General features: G+C 44.0%; 1 protein-coding gene across 1 annotated transcript; it reads left to right on the forward strand.

The window, feature by feature from the left end:
• The first annotated feature begins 1332 nt into the window (after positions 1-1332).
• On the forward strand, positions 1333-20867 carry LOC311230774 (motile sperm domain-containing protein 1-like). Its single transcript, XM_084317133.1, has 6 exons — positions 1333-1682; positions 4814-5194; positions 6808-6883; positions 18144-18454; positions 18701-18856; positions 19533-20867. Exons 2-6 carry the CDS (start codon positions 4909-4911, stop codon positions 19559-19561), a joined length of 858 nt encoding a protein of 285 aa, XP_084173259.1. The 5' UTR covers positions 1333-1682; positions 4814-4908; the 3' UTR covers positions 19562-20867.
• Positions 20868-21998: the final 1131 nt, after the last annotated feature.

Consider the following 21998-nt stretch of genomic DNA (forward strand, 5'->3'; position numbering starts at 1 on the left):
CTTCCTGCATATGTCACCAACTACCGACACTCAGACAGTACAACAGAACATGTACATAAACATCACAGACCCGCTCTCCAGTACTTCAAACTAACTGAGGAGGTGAAGCTTATTCCAATAGTTATCCGGTACTTCTAACTAACTGTATCCATCCTGTATACCTGCTAGGAGTAGGCTATAGCCATGTAGCTGCTGTATGCTAACATTCTGAACAGTATAGCCATGTAGCTGCTGCATGCTAGCATTCTGAACAGTAGGCTATAGCCATGTAGCTGCTGTATGCTAACATTCTGAACAGTATAGCCATGTAGCTGCTGTATGCTAACATTCTGAACAGTTTAGCCATGTAGCTGCTGTATGCTAACATTCTGAACAGTTTAGCCATGTAGCTGCTGTATGCTAGCATTCTGAACAGTAGGCTATAGCCATGTAGCTGCTGTATGCTAACATTCTGAACAGTATAGTCATGTAGCTGCTGCATGCTAACATTCTGAACAGTATAGCCATGTAGCTGCTGTATGCTAACATTCTGAACAGTTTAGCCATGTAGCTGCTGTATGCTAGCATTCTGAACAGTAGGCTATAGCCATGTAGCTGCTGTATGCTAACATTCTGAACAGTATAGTCATGTAGCTGCTGCATGCTAACATTCTGAACAGTATAGCCATGTAGCTGCTGTATGCTAACATTCTGAACAGTATAGCCATGTAGCTGCTGTATGCTAACATTCTGAAAAGTATAGCCATGTAGCTGCTGTATGCTAACATTCTGAACAGTATAGCCATGTAGCTGCTGTATGCTAGCATTCTGAACAGTAGGCTATAGCCATGTAGCTGCTGTATGCTAGCATTCTGAACAGTATAGTCATGAATTTAAGTACTCCAACATGCTTTAAAGTAAGGGAAATATATGAAAATCTGCAAACTAAATCCTTACCAATCAATTTCTTCACTAATGTGTTTGTAAAGGTGTGTAGTAAGATGTATTAAAAAGTTGAAGTTCAAATCCTGTATGTTTTTTCATAACAACTGCTCAAAGTTGAGGTACCGAATACCGATTTCCGAAAAATCTCAAATGTTCTGTTTGGCATTGGGTAACTTATGAGGGGTCAAACTATGTTTTTTTTCATGATTCTGAGTTGATTGTAATGATGTATTTTTCACTCAAATCATTCCTCGTTGAAAAAAGGCCACGCCCACTCTTATATTTAAATTCGAAAGTAGCTTTATTTGTAGTTATAAGTAGTTACAAGTGCTGATCACTTCAGGAGTCAATCTCTGAGTCTTCTCCAGACTCACCAACATCATGACCACAATTCTTGCATGAAATTCCTTTACAGACTCCACATGCTGAGATGCACTTAAGGCCATTCCTCTTGCAGCTGCAATCTCCGTTACAGTTGCAGCTTGTGAACTGCAGTAGCTCCTCAGGAGCCATGGGGTCTAGTGTTGGGACTGGCTCATAGCCATGTACACCTAATGTCCATCCATAGTCACTGGGGTTCAGAGACATACTCTGCAGAAGGATCCAGTCCTGGGTTTGTAGGTAGGCACGGAGAATGCTGTTCAGCTGCACCCTCTGTTGGAGGTAGAGTTTCTGGTTTGATCAGCCCTGCCGCTGCCTTCCGTGAGAACATGTGTCGAATTTCACCCAAAGCAGCTGAGGCAGCGACCCAGTAGGTGGTGAGTTTGTGTCCTAAAGATGTTATTCTGGTTCAGAAGAAAATGATGCTTTACTACTTTTCGTTCGAGTGAATTGTGAAGCTTTTTAACGTCTTGAATAAGTGTCTTGTGTTTTCCAGCTGTAGCCTCACGAGCTCAGTTGAGGAACTGTTGCTAGCTAGCTAATCTACGTTTCCTTATTAATGCTAGCTTTACAGTTAGACATGAAGCACTAGTCAAGTCTACTGGTGTTTTGAACGCTAGTTAACCTGTAGCTGTATGTAGGCTTTTTACAATTATAATCACAGATGATTTGAACGCTAGTTAACCTGTAGCTGTATGTAGGCTTTTTACAATTATAATCACAGATTATGTAGCTAGTGGTACTAGTAGCTTCCCATTATCTTAAGTGTTTATTTTAGCTAGTAGTAGCTACTAGTAGTCTCCAGTCTCGGTCCTTGGAGCAGGCTTGGTCACATCACTGTATGGGCGCTGGGTGCCCTTGCTCAGGGCATTGTACCAGAAGCAGAACCCACAACCATTTGCTCTCTAAGCAGTCTTGTCAATCTGTCAACCTATTTGATAACGATAAGCGAACAGGACAGAGTTATAATCTCTGTTAGTATCTATGGGTAACAGTACTACTGTATATTTGCATATCGTATATGTCACAAATGTAACTACTATATACCTGTATGTCATGTATGTCCCTATGCCATAAATGTCATGATGTCATGTATGTTGTCGTGTAATGTCATAAATGTCACTATGAATTGAAAATGGGGGACCCTGATGTAAACAAGACAAACGTCTTTCTCTGGTCTGCATCCCCTTAACAATTGTGTGTATTGAGCCGTACTGTATTGTACCCATTCTGCAATCTGTTAAATAAAGTTTTCATTCATTCATTCATTCATTCATTCATTCATTCATTCATTCAGTTACTGCAGGCTCTGTGAATGTAAACAAACGTATATCTCTAAAGTGCCCAGTACTGGGAGGCAAACTATGTTGCTGCTGCTAATGTGTCGTTGTGGTTGGACATTTTCTTGCATTCGTATCCATATATTACATAATACATCGGACACTCATTGAACATTCAGTGTCTACCAAGCTATCTGTCTACTGTTTGAATGGAGAGGCAGAGATTCAAAGTACATTATAGCAAGTGTACTAGCTGTACTGATAAGATTACCAATAGATAACTAGTACAATATAGTACATTGTACTAGCTGTACTGAAGTGCTGTTTATGGGGCTGACTTGTCAGATATTTGTGCTGGGCCTGAATATATTGTGGTGGGCCTGTCAGATATTGTGGGCCTGTCACATTATTGTGGTGGGCCTGTCAGATATTGTGGTGGGCCTGTCACATTATTGTGGTGGGCCTGTCAGATATCGTGGTGGGCCTGTCACATTATTGTGTTGGGCCTGTCAGATATTGTGGTGGGCCTGTCAGATATCGTGGTGGGCCTGTCACATTATTGTGGTGGGCCTGTCAGATATTGTGGTGGGCCTGTCAGATATTGTGGTGGGCCTGCCACATTATTGTGGTGGGCCTGTCAGATATCGTGGTGGGCCTGTCACATTATCGTGGTGGGCCTGTCAGATATCGTGGTGGGCCTGTCACATTATTGTGGTGGGCCTGTCACATTGTGGTGGGCCTGTCAGATATTGTGGTGGGCCTGTCAGATATTGTGGTGGGCCTGTCAGATATCGTGGTGGGCCTGTCAGATATCGTGGTGGGCCTGTCACATTATTGTGGTGGGCCTGTCACATTGTGGTGGGCCTGTCAGATATTGTGGTGGGCCTGTCAGATATTGTGGTGGGCCTGTCAGATATCGTGGTGGGCCTGTCAGATATTGTGGTGGGCCTGTCAGATATCGTGGTGGGCCTGTCAGATATCGTGGTGGGCCTGTCACATTATTGTGGTGGGCCTGTCAGGTATTGTGGTGGGCCTGTCAGATATTGTGGTGGGCCTGTCAGATATCGTGGTGGGCCTGTCACATTATTGTGGTGGGCCTGTCACATTGTGGTGGGCCTGTCAGATATTGTGGTGGGCCTGTCAGATATTGTGGTGGGCCTGTCAGATATCGTGGTGGGCCTATCAGATATCGTGGTGGGCCTGTCAGATATCGTGGTGGGCCTGTCACATTATTGTGGTGGGCCTGTCACATTGTGGTGGGCCTGTCAGATATTGTGGTGGGCCTGTCACATTGTGGTGGGCCTGTCAGATATTGTGGTGGGCCTGTCAGATATCGTGGTGGGCCTATCAGATATCGTGGTGGGCCTGTCAGATATCGTGGTGGGCCTGTCACATTATTGTGGTGGGCCTGTCAGATATTGTGGTGGGCCTGTCAGATATTGTGGTGGGCCTGTCAGATATCGTGGTGGGCCTGTCAGATATTGTGGTGGGCCTGTCACATTATTGTGGTGGGCCTGTCAGATATCGTGGTGGGCCTGTCAGATATCGTGGTGGGCCTGTCAGATATCGTGGTGGGCCTGTCAGATATTGTGGTGGGCCTGTCAGATATTGTGGTGGGCCTGTCAGATATCGTGGTGGCACTGGTGGGCCTGTCAGATATTGTGGTGGGCCTGTCACATTATTGTGGTGGGCCTGTCAGATATCGTGGTTGGCCTTTCAGATATCGTGGTGGGCCTGTCAGACATTGTGGTGGGCCTGTCAGATATCGTGGTGAGTCTGTCAGACATTGTGGTGGGCCTGTCAGATATCGTGGTGAGTCTGTCAGACATTGTGGTGGGCCTGTCAGATATCGTGGTGAGTCTGTCAGACATTGTGGTGGGCCTGTCAGATATCGTGGTGAGTCTGTCAGACATTGTGGTGGGCCTGTCAGATATCGTGGTGAGTCTGTCAGACATTGTGGTGGGCCTGTCAGACATTGTGGTGGGCCTGTCAGATATCGTGGTGGGCCTGTCAGATATCGTGGTGAGTCTGTCAGACATTGTGGTGGGCCTGTCAGATATCGTGGTGGGCCTGTCAGATATCGTGGTGAGTCTGTCAGACATTGTGGTGGGCCTGTCAGATATTGTGGTGGACCTTCACATAATGGGAAACGTTGCAGGAGTACTATGTTCTGAATCTGCACACATTTCTTCCTTTAATGTCCCGTCCTGTCGTCTTCTCTCCACCAGATGGCGACAGTGTGACATCAGACTGCCAGCCAGCCACTCGGAGCCTCAGAGCCTCAGAGCATGGCTGTGGGCAGGATTACATGTGAGGGGGACCAATGAGAAGCCAGGAGAGCCATGAACGAGCAGGAGGGGGAGGTGGAGGAGGGTTGAGGAGACGAGAGGAGAGGGGAGAGATGAGAGGAGGAGAGAAGGAGCAGAGAGGAGAGGAGAGACGGGGGGAGAGGGGAGATATCAGAGCAGGAGAGGAGAGAGGAGAAGTGGCGTCTCCACTACCAGTTTTCCTCTTCCCCAGTCAGCTGGTGTTCTATTCTAATGAGAGGAGTTCCCACAGGAGAGTTCTGACTCTATACAACCCCTACACCTTCCCTCTGAGCTTTAAGAGTAAGTCAGTCTATCTATCTATCTATCTATCTATCTATCTATCTATCTATCTATCTATCTATCTATCTATCTATCTATCTATCTATCTATCTATCTATCTATCTATCTATCGATTAGATAGATTGTCTTTTAGATAGATTGTCTTTTAATATACTTGTGCTGTTCAAGTTGGTAAAACTCCTGTTTTTATACATAATCAGATTGTTTTTAGGAATACTGTGCACAAGCATTACGCTAGAGGTTCCAGTAGTGGGCAGCTTGAATTGCCAGGTCCTAAAACCAACGCTTTAAGGAGATATTTTATTTTTAGAGCATTAACTCTTTGGAATAACCTGCCTCAAAACCTCTGCTGCATTAAACAGTAGATTCACTTTTTAAAATAATCTTAAATTGTTTTTAACACTGTAAAGTAATTTTTTGTTTTTGTTTTACACTAATGTAATTGTAGCTATCTTAATTGTTACAGTAGTTTCATTATGCATTGTGTGTACTGACTTTTAATAATTTTGTTTTTGCAATAATAATTGTTTTTGTATTTTATTTTTGTGTGTGGACCCCAGGAAGACTAGCTGGTTGCTATGGCACCAGCTAATGCGGATCCCTAATAAAATAAAATCTATCTATCTATCTATCTATCTATCTATCTATCTATCTATCTATCTATCTATCTATCTATCTATCTATCTATCTATCTATCTATCTATCTATCTATCTATCTATCTATCTATCTATCTATCTATCTATCTATCTATCTATCTATCTATCTGTCTGTCTGTCTGTCTGTCTGTCTGTCTGTCTGTCTGTCTGTCTGTCTGTCTGTCTGTCTGTCTGTCTGTCTGTCTGTCTGTCTGTCTGTCTGTCTGTCTGTCTGTCTGTCTGTCTGTCTGTCTGTCTGTCTGTCTGTCTGTCTGTCTGTCTGTCTGTCTGTCTGTCTGTCTGTCTGTCTGTCTGTCTGTCTGTCTGTCTGTCTGTCTGTCTGTCTGTCTGTCTGTCTGTCTGTCTGTCTGTCTGTCTGTCTGTCTGTCTGTCTGTCTGTCTGTCTGTCTGTCTGTCTGTCTGTCTGTCTGTCTGTCTGTCTGTCTGTCTGTCTGTATATCTATACCTGTCTGTACTGTATTATCTATCTACCATCTACCTGTCTGTCTGTCTGTCAATCAGGCATATCTCTCTCTCTCTCTCGCTCTCTCTCTCTCTCTCTCTCTCTCTCTCTCTCTCTCTCTCTCTCTCTCTCTCTCTCTCTCTCTCTCTCTCTCTCTCTCTCTCTCTCTCTCTCTCTCTCTCTCTCTCTGAATACTTGTATATGTATAAACTACTATGTATATAGTATTAGTAGTAGCAGTAGTTGTATATAGTATTAGTAGTAGCAGTAGTAGTAGTATAGTAGCAGTAGGTTTATATAGTATTATTATGATTAGTATAGTAGTAGCAGTAGTTGTATATATTGATCATGATGATGATGATGAGGACTTTACTTCAGACTCGAGGTCCATATTACACATATACAAAACAACATTAGTACAACAACATTAGTAGTATAGTAGTAGTTGGAGTAGTATAGTAATGTAGGTGTTCTATAATACAAATACACGTCTCCTCTCGCTCTCTCTCTCTAGTGTTGTGTACAGCTCCCTCTCTCTACAGGGTGGTGGAGGCAGAGGGGAGTGTAAGAGCCAAGTCTTGCGTCGACCTGTAAGTGTACACACTACACACTCACACATACACACACACATGCAATTTCTTGTGTCTTGCTGAGGAGGTTAGATGGAGGAGATGTGTAATAAACAAAAGTGAAAACCAGAGACCGTAATAAAGGAAGACGACACATTAAAGTGGAGATGAAGCAGTGCGATAAATACATATTCATAGCATCACATTAGTATTTAGATAAGCCACAGAAGAAATCACGTTATAAAAATAAGCAGTTTCTAAGAAAAAACGATTTGTTGTGTGCATTTCTGAAGCATTTAGCATTATGGGCGCGGCCATTTTGTTGCTGACGTCATGCCACTGGTTGTATACACTGCTGGTACACTGCCTATAGTGAATGGGTCAGTCAGTAAATAAAATGTTGCCTACAAAACAACGGGACCGCGGTGGTTCTGTTTGTATTGCTCCTGGCTGTTCAAACTAATTTTACCATGTGAGAGAGAGGAAAGTTGGTTAATTTCCACAAACTACCAGTGAAAAAAACAGTGTTGTTGGCATGTTGGCTCGGGCTGGCTGCACTCAGGCGGCGCGACCAGCCTGTTGGACAGGGAAGGAGGATCTGCAGAGAACACTTCATTGCCTCGGATTATGTTGTTGGGGTGGGATGTTTGTCCAGAAGACCACTAATCAGCTGAAGCCGGACGCGGTTCCCTCGGTCTTCGACAGACAGACCGGCGTTAGCTCTCGGGAGCGATCGCTAGCTAGTTGGCACCAGCCGGCGACCGGCGTTAGCAACCGGAGCGTCGCGGAGCATTCAGCCTGCTGGCTACCTAGACCCACTTCAACCAGCGTCGCGGAGCATTCAGCCTGCTGGCTACACAGCTTGTCGGTGTGCTGGAGCCTCTGCAAGCTAACGGTAGCTGGCTACACAGCTTGTCGGTGTGCTGGAGCCTGGAGCCAGCTACCGTTAGCTTGCAGAGGCTCCAGCACACCGACAAGCTGTGTAGCCAGCTACCATTAGCTTGCAGAGGCTCCAGCACACCGACAAGCTGTGTAGCCAGCTACCGTTAGCTTGCAGAGGCTCCAGCACACCGACAAGCTGTGTAGCCAGCTACCGTTAGCTTGCAGAGGCTCCAGCACACCGACAAGCTGTGTAGCCAGCTACCGTTAGCTTGCAGAGGCTCCAGCACACCGACAAGCTGTGTAGCCAGCAGGCTGAATGCTCCGCGACGCTGGTTGAAGTGGGTCTAGGTAGCCAGCAGGCTGAATGCTCCGCGACGCTCCGGTTGCTAACGCCGGTCGCCGGCTGGTGCCAACTAGCTAGCGATCGCTCCCGAGAGCTAACGCCGGTCTGTTTGTCGAAGACCGAGGGAACCGCGTCCGGCTTCAGCTGATTAGTGGTCTTCTGGACAAACATCCCACCCCAACAACATAATCCAAGGCAATGAAGTGTTCTCTGCAGATCCTCCTTCCCTGTCCAACAGGCTGGTCGCGCCGCCTGAGTGCAGCCAGCCCGAGCCAACATGCCAACAACACTGTTTTTTTCACTGGTAGTTTGTGGAAATTAACCAACTTTCCTCTCTCTCACATGGTAAAATTAGTTTGAACAGCCAGGAGCAATACAAACAGAACCACCGCGGTCCCGTTGTTTTGTAGGCAACATTTTATTTACTGACTGACCCATTCACTATAGGCAGTGTATACACCCAACCAGTGGCATGACGTCAGCCATGACGTCAGCAACAAAATGGCGGCGCCCATGTTGAAAACAGGGATATTATATTTGATTTTTCAGACAAATAAGAGATTTCACATTTGATTATAGAACCCTGTCTTACACAAGGTACACAACAAACAAACTAGGATCACATTGCTCACTGCTTCATCTCCACTTTAAGCTGCACCAGTAGATAGATAGATATAGATCAGGGGTTCCCAAACTTTTTCAGCTCGAGACCCAAAAGAGAAATTTGGTGTTTTCACGGGACCCAAACTTACAAAAATACATCATGAATTGCCATAACATACATTTATAAACTACTGATAAAGAACACAACAAACCATGAATTTCAAATGTATATAACATTTATTTATTTAATTATAAAAGTACATCACAGCAATAATCAGAGTAATGTTAAGTTGCTCACCACCTCATAACATATGTACATACAATTTTGTAACACTTTTAAATGAACAAACATGTTCTACTCTCCTTTCTATTTCTCACCCCTTTTTCAACTCTCCATTTCTTACCCCCTCCCTCCGTCCCTCAACCTTAAACCCCAACATTGAGCAACATTCTGATTAACACTATGATCGCCGCGGACGAGTTTTCACGTCTTTCCGAGCCATGCTCATTCTGCCGAAGACGCCGTAACTCGTCTTTGATGTCAATATTTCAAAAATCTGTCATCGAAATCATATTTCCTTTCCGGAGCCCTGAGACACACTGCTGATCTCCTCTCAACTCTCTAGCGGTTCAAGAGCGCCATCTGGTGGCCGATCGGCAGATCGCCAACCGGATATTAACCTTTGAACCGGTAGTGCTCATCCATATGTGGTCCGGCCACTCGCTATAGCTCCCGCGACTCCATTTTGAAACACTGGATAATAGATTGCTCACCCTAACTCAATAAACAACGTTATTTGGACGTATATACTATTATACAACCTGGAAATGGATCGGGCATTTCTACATCCCATAATAGAAAAAAATCTGTTCCACGCTCATCTGCCAGCGGCGCGAGGAAGCCACGGTAAGATTCAGCGTTATTTTCTAACGTATTCTATACTAACTGATCTGATGAACATATGACCCACTCTGGATGAATCATCTAACGCTGCCCACGGAATTATAAACGATCCCCCGCCCATCCGGTCATCATCAGATGATGCGTAGAAACTTCTAGAACCACGTCCAGTTGAAACTTTTTATCTCGCACAGATTCCTACCAAACTGTATTTGATCATCAATATAATGCATTTAGGGCTATAAATCACGTTCTGAAGAAAGCTGCAGAAAACGATAAAAACATACTTATACTTTAGACCATATTTTAGTATGAATATGTGAATGAAAAAGTTTAACGTTGCTACACCCTGAACAATACATATAGGACATTGAATGGGCCATAATAATGGCAATTTAGCAATAGAATTTAAAAAGTTATAGCCCTGCAAAGAAGGGGAACTTGATTTGGCATAATTGCGAAACGTGTTTAGTCCCTTGTTTGAGCCGAATCTGGGTTTTACATGATTTGTGGAGCTCCCTCTGGTGTTGTGATCGTGGTATTCACTGACCTTTGGGAAGTATTTTGACATGTACATGGGTACCTTGGTCGTGTAGTCTATCTTGTAGACCAGGCCCATTGCAAGTTGCTGTACTCTTGTTGTCTACTCTAAGCCATCCTAGGTTGGCAAAGTGGGCAGGGGTGAGGTGGGTTCTAGGAGTCAGGTCAAGCAGTAGTCTGACTCGTTTGTTTTGAGATGTTTGTAATTTGGTTTTTAGTGTTTTTGAGGTGCTTTGGTACCATGAGGTGCAAGCATAGTCGTAGTACCCTTGAATGAGTGCTCCTGCCAGAGTCTTCAGGGTATTCTTGTTTACCAGAGAGGAGATCCGGTACAAGAATCGAGTTCGCTGGTTGACCTTTTTTATTACATTGGATGCCATTTTGTCACAGGAAAGATTAGCCTCTAGGATGGAACCCAGGTAGGTAATTTCATCTTTCCTTGTGACAATATTGTCACCCACTGTAACTGAGAAGCCGTCGGTCTTGCTGAGTTTGTTATTTGAACCGAAGAGAATGGACTCTGTTTTGCCCATGTGTAATGATAGTTTGTTGTCGGCGAGCCATATGCAGATTTTGCCTAGTTCCGAAATGCAGATATGTTACTTCCGGTTCCAGAACCGGAAGTTAGGAACCGGTTCCTAATTAGAACCGGTTTTCGGTGCCCAACCCTAGGTATGTGGCTGGTTGAAGTTTTCAACCAGCAGATCTATTCTGGGCTTGGTTTTTGAAAGTGCTATTCTGAGGTCATGCTGAGCATTTAGTCTGTTTCTGTATTTGTTTTTCAGGTATGCTAGAGTAAAAAACCCAGATTCACATAAGTATGTGGTGCCAAACTGAATCAACACATCTACAGCTTTTTTATATAAAAAAAAATAAATTAAAATAAAAATAATTTATTAAAATATATATATATATTTTTTATTGGCAACCCATTTTGGGTCGCGACCCTAAGTTTGGGAAACGCAGATAGATAGATAACTTCCCAGACATTTACCCTGTAATTTCCAGGAACTTACAGTGTAACTTCCTTGTATGAATCTGTACAAAATATTGAATGGTTCCTACTGGTACAGTACTTAAATGTAGGAGCAGCAGGACCAGGAGGAACCCTTGAGGATTTAGAGTAACTTCCCCCACATGCTTACTGTATGTCTTCTACCTCACCTCAATATAGTAATGTAATAATATACATCATGTATATCTTTAATTACACAATCAAATGGTATGCAGGTCACTCAAACTATCTGCATGAAGAAAAAAAAAAGTTGAATCTGCTGCCTTGAATCTGATGGTCCTCACTTTACAACCTAACTAGCACACAAGCTGTCACCTTGCATTTACCATCATTACATGATACATAATAGGGTTTGTACGGGTGCTGGAAATCCTTGAAAATGCTTGTATTTCAATGTGCTGTTTTCAAGGTTTTAAATGTGCTTGAATTGTGTATAAAGTGCTGGAAAGTTATTGAAATTGTAATTGCACTTTATACTTTCATAATAAATCGCTATCTGACTGAATAGTTTTTTTTTTAGACAAAGAAATTAAATAAGTCGGAGCGACTTCGAGCGAGCCTATTTTGTGTTCGCCTTTCACGCAAAATGAAATGTGGCTGGGCTCGACCTGTAGTGTTTTTTTTACCTGTGCCATCTGAGAACAGCGCGCGCGCGTGTGTGTGTGGCCAACATGCCGGGAGGCTGTCGTTTTAATGAGCTCTGGCTTGGAGATATAAAATATAAGTCATGGTTAAAAAGAGGAGAAAATCCCAGAGTAGCCGTGTGCAACATATGCAGAAAGGACTTGCAGATCTTTACCATCTTTCGAGCCACATGAAAGGTGAGCCAATGAGCATGGATGTTATTAACGTGTTTTCGACCTGGCTCGCCAGGTACTACTAAGTTTGAGACTACAAGACTCCACACCTGTCTCCGTAAATGTTCGTTATAAAAATACCACTTCAATAATCGAAATAGTCAAGTAACAGGCAGAATACACTATTGGAATTACAAACTCGAGCAATGGGCTAACGTTAGCTGCTAACCAAGTTATCCATGAGGACTATGCTAACCTAACTAGCGTTAGCTGCTAACCCTGGAAAATGCTCAAAGCGGACTCCACAACACTAGTTCCATTCGTGAGGAAAGGGGGTGGGTTATATTGACAACGCTTGACAACAGAAGTTTAAACATAACTTCATATTTATTGGTTATTTGTTTCTTTATATCATCCAGTTTCCATCTCCGTGTGTTAAACTATTCCTGTTTACATTCGAGTGTGACATCATCACCTACGGCAGCTTAGACGATCAAAACGCAAACCTAGAACAAAACCCGAGGGGGGGGCTCTCGCGCGTTCTCGCCCTCTCTCTCTCGTTGAAAAAACCCTCAGCTCGGAACTAGGCAGAATCTGCATATGGCTCGCTGATAACAAACTATCATTACACATGGGCAAAACAGAGTCCATTCTCTTCGGTTCAAATAACAAACTCAGCAAGACCGACGGCTTCTCAGTTACAGTGGGTGACAATATTGTCACAAGGAAAGATGAAATTACCTACCTGGGTTCCATCCTAGAGGCTAATCTCTCCTGTGACAAAATGGCATCCAATGTAATAAAAAAAGTCAACCAACGAACTCGATTCTTGTACCGGATCTCCTCTCTGGTAAACAAGAATACCCTGAAGACTCTGGCAGGAGCACTCATTCAGGGGTACTACGACTATGCTTGCACCTCATGGTACCAAAGCACCTCAAAGGCGCTAAAAACAAAATTACAAACATCTCAAAACAAACTGGTCAGACTACTGCTTGACCTTACTCCTAGAACCCACCTCACCCCTGCCCACTTTGACAACCTAGGATGGCTTAGAGTAGACGACAGAGTACAGCAACTTGCAATGGGCCTGGTCTACAAGATACACTACACGACCAAGGTACCCATGTACATGTCAAAATACTTCCCAAAGGTCAGTGAATACCACGATCACAACACCAGAGGGAGCTCCACAAATCATGTTAAACCCAGATTCGGCTCAAATAAGGGACTAAACACGTTTCGCAATTATGCCACATCAATGTGGAACGCCCTACCCAAAGCTGTAAAGGAATGTGGATCACTACCCACTTTCAAAACCTCTCTCAAGGGACACCTACGGGAGACTGCAATTCAACACTGGCCCCTGTAAATATCCTAACCCAACCCCCTCCAATGTACAGTCATTTACCTAGTATGGTTTTGTCAATAGTCCAATATACAATTTTGTTTGTTTGTACAGTGTCCCCCCCCCCCCCTCAATGTACAGTTTTGCCAATGTACAGTCATTTACCTAGTATGGTTTTGTCAATAGTCCAATGTACAATTTTGTTTGTTTGTACAGTGTCTCCCCCCCCCCCCCCTCAATGTACAGTTTTGCTTGTTTATACAGTGTGCCCCCCCCCCCCCAACCACCTCCAATGTAGATTACCCAGTATGGTTGTCAATATCCCAGTGTACCCAACCCCCCCCCACCCAACCTCCTCCAATGTACAGTTTCTACGTCAAATGTATATACTCCCTTTTCCTGACTCCTTCTGTATCACAAACAGTACTGTATTTGCAAATCTGGTATGTCATAAATGTATAGATGTAGCAGTACTGACTATCTGTATGTCATGTATGTCATATATGTCCTGATGAATTGAAAATGGGGGACCCTGATGTAAACAAGACGAAAGTCTTTCTCTGGTCTGCATCCCCTTAACAATTGTGTGTATTGAGCTGTACTGTATTGTACCCATTCTGCAATCTGTTAATAAAGTTTTCAATCAATCAATTCAATCAATCAATCTCTCTCTCTCTCTCTCTCTCTACATTCAATGATTTAAAGTAGCCGAACGTTACAGTATAAATACTAACTGGATAGTTGATGATATAAACATTTAATTTCATTATCTGAAATATTCTAAAATCATTAAGTCTGCTATAAGCCATTATCTTGGCTTCAAAACAAAATTTTCAACGATACTAAACAACATGGCCCCCCTAAGAACCACCAGGGTAAAAAATCGCGCTGAGCCGTGGATGCACGCTGAAATACTGACCGCTATGAAAACCAGAGACAAAAAATGCTCTGAGTTTCGTAAAAGTCAGTCAAAGCTTAACATAAGCACGAGCAGTGAACTCCAAGCCCACGTGACTGAACTCAAACTGGAAAGAAACAGACTAAGAAATGATGTAAACTCCATGATCAGAACAGCAAAAAAAAATCATCAATGACAAAACCGAGGAAAACAAAAACAAACCACGTGAACTTTGGAAATTACTCAATAACAAACTATGCTGCAGTAAAAAACTTAAAACCAGATTCTCAAACATAAACATAAAGACGGACAACACGCTCATCACAGAAAAGCTGGATGTAGCCAATTACTTAAATAGTTTCTTCACAAACATAGCCACAACACTGGTAAACAAACTACCCTCCCACTCAGGGCATTATGGGGTAGAACACATAGTAGCATACTACAAGAACCTAGGGGTTCACAAAGACGACTTCAAACTGGAAATGGTAACAACAGATGAGGTACTCAAAAAAACTGAGCGCCCTCCAACCTAACAAGGCCACTGGCCATGACAACATCCCCTCCAAATTCCTCAGAGACTCAGCAGCCGCCATCACCCCAGTCATCACACACATAATAAACCTCTCCATAAAACAGGGACACGTCCCCAAGGACTTCAAAATCGCGAGAATGACCCCTCTGCACAAAAAAGGCAGTAAATTAGACCCAGGCAACTACCGCCCTGTTTCTATCCTTACCTCCATCTCGAAAGTCATGGAAAAAATTGTATACGAACAGGTCGAAAAATACCTTGCGGAAAAAAATCTAATCTACGAATTCCAATCTGGCTTCAGAACATCCCACTCCACTGACACATGCCTTCTCTATTTAAACAACCACATCAAACAAGAGGTGGACGCGGGCAAATACTGCGACATGGTCATGCTGGACCTACAAAAGGCCTTCGACACTGTCAATCACACCATTCTGATTGACAAGCTAAAAGCAATTGGTTTTGATAGTCTATCAGTGAGCTGGATGCAATCCTACCTGGAGGGGAGAGAGCAGATGGTGGAGGTAAACGGTACCCTATCCCCCCCCCTCACAGTAAGCTGTGGTGTTCCACAAGGAAGCATACTAGGTCCGCTACTGTTCCTAATTTATGCAAATGACATGTCGTCAGCTTGTGACTGCAACTTGTTCCTGTTTGCGGACGACTCAGCCCTGCTGGTCTCTGACAAGAACAAGTTACAGGTTGAAAAAACCCTCAGCTCAGAACTAGGCAAAATCTGCATATGGCTTGCTGATAACAAACTATCATTACACATGGGCAAAACAGAGTCCATTCTCTTCGGTTCAAATAACAAACTCAGCAAGACCGACGGCTTCTCAGTTACAGTGGGTGACAATATTGTCACGAGGAAAGAAGATATTACCTACCTGGGTTCCATCCTAGAGGCAAATCTTTCCTGTGACAAAATGGCATCCAATGTAATAAAAAAAGTCAACCAACGAACTCGATTCTTGTACCGGATCTCCTCACTGGTAAACAAGAATACCCTGAAGACTCTGGCAGGAGCACTCATTCAAGGGTACTACGACTATGCTTGCACCTCATGGTACCAAAGCACCTCAAAGGCGCTAAAAACAAAATTACAAACATCTCAAAACAAACTGGTCAGACTACTGCTTGACCTTACTCCTAGAACCCACCTCACCCCTGCCCACTTTGACAACTTAGGATGGCTTAGAGTAGACGACAGAGTACAGCAACTTGCAATGGGCCTGGTCTACAAGATACACTACACGACCAAGGTACCCATGTACATGTCAAAATACTTCCCAAAGGTCAGTGAATACCACGATCACAACACCAGAGGGAGCTCCACAAATCATGTTAAACCCAGATTCGGCTCAAACAAGGGACTAAACACGTTTCGCAATTATGCCACATCAATGTGGAACGCCCTACCCAAAGCTGTAAAGGAATGTGAATCACTACCCACTTTCAAAAACACTCTAAAAAAACACCTACGGGAGACTGCAATTCGAAACTGGCCCCTGTAAATGTACAGTAAATTACCAAGTATGGTCTTGTCAATATTCCAATGTACAGTTTTGTTTGTACAGTTGTACAGTGTACAGTGTCCCCCACCCACCCCTCCTACCCAACCTCCCGCCCCCCCACTCCTACCCAACCCCAACCACCTCCAATGTACAGTCCCCCCCCCCCCCCCCCCCCCCCCACCTACCCAATCCAATGTACAGTTTCTACGTCAAATGTATATACTTTTTTTTCTGGACTCTCTTTGTATCACAAACAGTACTGTATTTACAAATCTGGTATGTCATAAATATATAGATGTAGCAGTACTGTCTATCTGTATGTCATGTATGTCATATATGTTACGATAAATTGAAAATGGGGGACCCTGATGTAAACAAGACGAAAGTCTTTCTCTGGTCTACATCCCCTTAACAATTGTATGTATTGAGCTGTACTGTACTGTACCCATTCTGCAATCTGTTAATAAAGTTTTCAATCAATCAATCAATCCCTTTGTGTGTGATTATTATTTTCTCACAGTAGTGTGTATATATATATGTGTATGTTTGGCTAAAGTGGATAGAAAACACAGTACTGTGCAAAAGTCTTAGGCACCCAAGAGTTTTTATATAAATGGTCTTAGGCCCCGTTTAGACGGAAATGCTAGCAGGTGAATCCGCAAAAATATTTTTTCGGATGTGCCTTTCGTTTATACGGAAACTGCGTTTTTACGGGGTGAAACCGTAAAAAAGTGAGACCACCTTCCAGGGTGGAATTCCTAGAAACGATAAACCTTTGCGCTCTCATCTAAACTGTCAAACCGCATAAAACGATGATGAAAGGGTTGTCAAGGCTCTCGTCGCGCGTACTGCTTACATCACAGGCATGCGCCAGTAGCCTAGAAGCGTAAACAAAGCATGTCTGATTCTATCCATGGCGATCACCTGAAGGCTACATTGGTAGTACTTTTAAATACACAAGAATCTGTCCCGCGGCTATCACAACTATTAGTACTGGACCCACTGTCTGTGAGTGACTCAGCTTTGGTCCAATCACATTCCCCACCCACAGTCTGCGAATCAGAGGCAGAGTAGGGCGGGTCTTCACAGCACGTCATGTGACATACGCGCCAATCGTGTGACAGTGGGGCTCCGTCGTTACAGCCTCGTCTGCACGCAGAATTCCATCCCAAAACGCTAGTCTAAACGCAAAATTAAAAGTGAGACCGTAAGACGACTTTTGCGGTTTCTGTTCAGACTCTCTCCGTCTAAACGTAGCCTTAGATGTAAATAATTTTTTTTATTAGTGTGTCAGTAGACTACTCTTAGTACATTTTAATTCAATTATTTTTTAAAGCATCTTCATGGTTACTAATGCAAACATATGTTGCAGGGACTTATTATAATCATCATATTGGCGTGACTGTATGCATCAAAGGGTTAAATCAAGCATTTTTAAGTGCTTTAGTTTAGAGGAAATGTCAAAATATCGTGATATGGCCAAAAAATATCACAATATCATTTAGAGGCCATATCGCCCAGCCCTACATCAGGGTCCCCCATGTTCAATTCATCATGACATTTATAACATACACGACATACAGATATACAGTACGTTACTGCATAACACATCGGCTCAGCCAGGTTATATATGATGCCAACTCTACATAATTTTGGTTGTTTATAGCACAATAACATCTGATTTAATGTGATGGAAGAAGTGAAATGATCATTTTGGGTAAATATTTAATTTACCACAGCCGCATAAGATGTTGGAAAATCTTGAAAATGCAGCTTGAAAATGCTTGAAAAGTGCTTGCATTTTGCCTTGAAAAGGTGTACAAACCAGACTCGACGAGGACCGACCGCACCATTAGCCTCGCTAATCTCCTGACTCCTATGATATAACTTCCCTTTTCTCCCCAGGGTCGTGCGCCACCAGGACGTGTCCCCTAGGAACTGGGGCCGGAGAGACCGGTTCCGCATGGATGTGAGAGGGGGGGGGCAGGTGGGAGGAAAGGAGATCTGGGCGGAGCTGAGAGGAGGAGAGGAGGGAGGAGAAGATGGAGGAGGAGGAGACGAGGAGGAGGAGGAGGAGGGAAGGAGGAAGAGAGGAGGAGGAGGAGCGGAGGAGAAGAGGAGTAACCAGAGAGCACTGGCACCGTTAGGACCTTTGTCTCCTCTACTGGTCCCCACACAGAGGACAGCAGGAAGTCTCCAGCAGACTGCCTCATCAGGTCAGAGATACACTGTGACTCGTCTAGAACAGGGTTCTACAGCTGACCTCAGGTCAGAGATACACTGTGACTCGTCTAGAACAGGGTTCTACAGCTGACCTCAGGTCAGAGATACACTGTGACCGGTCCTTGAAGTGCTTAAAGTGCTTGATTTTTTACCAAAAAAAATTCAAATCAACCATTCGCAGTGTGTGTGTGTGTGTGTGTGTGTGTTTGTTTGTGTTAATTTGTGTGTTTTCTCCCCAGCCCCGCGGAGTCCGTCCCAGTTTGCAGTGTGTGTGGTGGTGGGGGTGGTGTGTGTGACAGTGTTATTGCTCCCCCTGCACACTGAGCCGAGCTCCATGGTTCCATTCTACCTCCATGTCTCCTCCACACAGAAACTGGTCTGTGCCTACATACTGGGTAAGGTGTGTGTGTGTGTGTGTGTGTGTGTGTGTGTGTGTGTGTGTGTGTGTGTGTGTGTGTGTGTGTGTGTGTGTGTGTGTGTGTGTGTGTGTGTGTGTGTGTGTGTGTGTGTGTGTGTGTGTGTGTGTGTGTGTGTGTGTGTGTGTGTGTGTGTGTGTGTGTGTGTGTGTGTGTGTGTGTGTGTGTCTGTGTGGATAATGGACAAAGATGTTCCTTTCACAGACAGTAGGTTTGTCTCTGTGCAGACATGTTGCTTCCTTAGTCACTAGGCCAAGCACCTCATTCACACACTGGATGTATTGACTAATAATACTACAATATTAGCAGTGTATTATTAAGAAAACACATAAGGGTTAAGTTATTGTGTATAATAACCTGTACCTCCCCTCCCCCTCCCCCATGCTGCTATGATGCTTGAATGTCCCCAAGGAGATCAATAAGGAAGGAATATTTTATCTTATATGTGTGATATATGTATACATGATCTATCTGTCTCTCTCCTCTCTGTTTCTCTCTCTCTGTCTCTCTCTGTCTCTCCTCTGTTCCTCTCTGTGTCTATCTCCTCTCTCTCTCACATCATCTGGACCTCTCTGTCTATTTCTGTTTAACCTCCTCTGTCTGTCTGTCTCTCTCTCTCTCTCTCTCTCTCTCTCTCTCTCTCTCTCTCTCTCAGGTCTCCTTACCATGGCGTTCCTACGATAACAGTGACACTATGGGATGGTGACAGACAGCATCTTAACATTGTGAAGCTGCTGTTCTGAGCCAAGCCTTCTTAGCAGTAGACGGGACCAAGACATCTGAATGATTGACCTGGGACCAGCTGGATAATCTCTCTAGAATCATTTAGAATGGACGTTTTAGTGATTTTGAATGGAAAAATAAAATGCCACTCTAGCTGAAAGGGAGCTGTCAATCAAGTGTGATCTGACCACGCCCCCACAATCCTGAGAAATGGTCTGAGCAGCCAGATGATTTATTTTATTTAACTCTGGTAATGCAGTACAGAATCAGTACAGCATACTGATAAAACTCAAGTCAACCCAACTCTAATAATAGTAATATGAATCAGAAGGCATGTGTCGTTCCTCCAATATGATGAAACTGTTTGTTATGGAAGATGTCTATGGTTTTTCAATACAATGGCAATTGTTTAGCCATAAAGATGAAACAGCAGCAGGTGACAACTCAACTATATGTATACATCCAAGAATCTGTTTCACGAACGTGGTGGACCACTAATTCATGGAGAGGAACGTCCTGCACTTAAAAAAAAAAATCCTACGACTAGGTCGGTTCTCTTTTTTTCTCTTGGAGGGTGGACGATCTTAAATCGGTGCCCTATTACAACGCTGACTGAGAATAATAATATTTCTGAATAGCTTCTGAGGGAATGTATGTACAGTTAGGTGTGTGTGTGTGTGTGTGTGTTAACAGATCTCTCATCTGAACTAACTAACTGCTCTGTGTCTTATTGTGCGCGGACCGGGCGAGCGCTCGAATAACTACTGTTTCAATGTTTACTCCTTTTATTGTAGCTCCTCTGAAACTTCTAAAGGGATACTTTCACATTTAGAATCTGAATGTGTTCTGGTTCTTAACACAATGGGGACGAACAACGTATATCTCCGTGTTTCGATTCCACCCGTTGTGGACAGAAGCACGGATATATCCGTGGCAAGTTGTTATTGATTTTATTCCATTTTAATAACCTATTCAAGGTCGCCGAGCGGCACTGCAGATGTACCCTACTCTTTGAATTCGACAAAGTGCAATACCGGCCAGATCCTCTTAGGGGCGCTATCGCGATAATGCAATGTTCCCAAGCACAAATCGTCATCTTGGAGACAGTGGTGGAGGCGGGCGGCTCGGTTTAATAGTTGGAGATGTTTTGTCTGAGTTTGTTTACCTGTTTAATTGTTTTCTCTCGCGGTTGTATATTTAGAGAGTATGACTTGTTCATGTGGGAAAAGGGATTTGAAGACGTGTGCTATGCCCTGTGTTCCCTCTGGGTGAGACGTCGGGGTCCAGGGCGGTCAGTTGTCAGGATGAGAATGGCCATGACAAAGGGAAGGGGACGGGTGGGGACAGTATGGAGTGTAGTGGGGAGGAGAGTGGGGGATAAGGGTGGAAAAAGGTGGGGAAGAAGAGTAGGGAAAGTGAGGGGAAGGGGAGTAAGAGGAAGAAAGAGAGGGGAGATAGCTTGAGTGGGTCAGAGGATGAGGGCAGAGGGAAGGATTTTGTAGGGTTGAATGTAGTGGTGCGATTTGAGGGAGAAGACAGAGTTAGGGATATTGAGCCGAGACAGTTGTCAAAACTCATTAAAGCGCAGTTAGGAGAGGTAAGGTACGGAAAGGTGTTGGGGGATGGGAACTTGTTTATAGGGTGTGTAAGTGTAGTGCAGGTAGAGCATAGAGGAGGAGGTAGAGGAAATGAAGAGCATTGGCAAAGTGAATGTCTGTAGAGTAGTGATAGTAGGGGAGAAAAGGGATGGTGGTTGCAAGGGGGTGATTAGTGGAATTCCAATTAAGGTTAGTATAGAGCAGCTGTTAGGAGATTTGAGGAGTAACGAACGTAATGGGAAAATTAAGAGTGTAGAAAGGATGAAGAGAGGTGCAGAGAAGGAGGAGACAGGGACGATAGTTATTCAGTTTGAGGGTGAGGTTAGTCCGAAAGAGGTATTTTTAGGGTATTTGGCAAGGTATTTTTAGGGTATTTGGCATATAGTGTTAGGGAGTTTGTGCCGAAACCATTGAGGTGTTTCAGGTGTCGGGAGTTTGGACATATAGCTAAGTCATGTAGGAAGGGGCAGAGATGTGCTAGATGTAGTGGGGAGCATGAGTATGGGGATTGTGACCGGGGAGTGGAGCCGAGGTGTTGTAGTTGTGGTGGGAAGCATAATGTAGCGTATTGGGGTTGTGAGGCGATGAAACGAGAGGTAGTGGTCCAGCAGGTGAGAAGGGAAGATAGGATTTCATATGCAGAGGCAGCTAGGAAGGTAGGACAGGGAAATCAAGACAAGGGACAGGGGTTTAGAGAAGGGCATTTGGCAGTAAGGATAGTGCAGGAGGACCAGGGAAAGCAAGATGGGGAACAACTGGGTTTTAGAAAAGGGCATCTGTCAGTAGAGGAAGTTCAGGAG

Source organism: Notolepis coatsorum (assembly GCF_963971535.1).
Source record: "Notolepis coatsorum genome assembly, chromosome: 1".
Taxonomy (NCBI): domain Eukaryota; kingdom Metazoa; phylum Chordata; class Actinopteri; order Aulopiformes; family Paralepididae; genus Notolepis; species Notolepis coatsorum.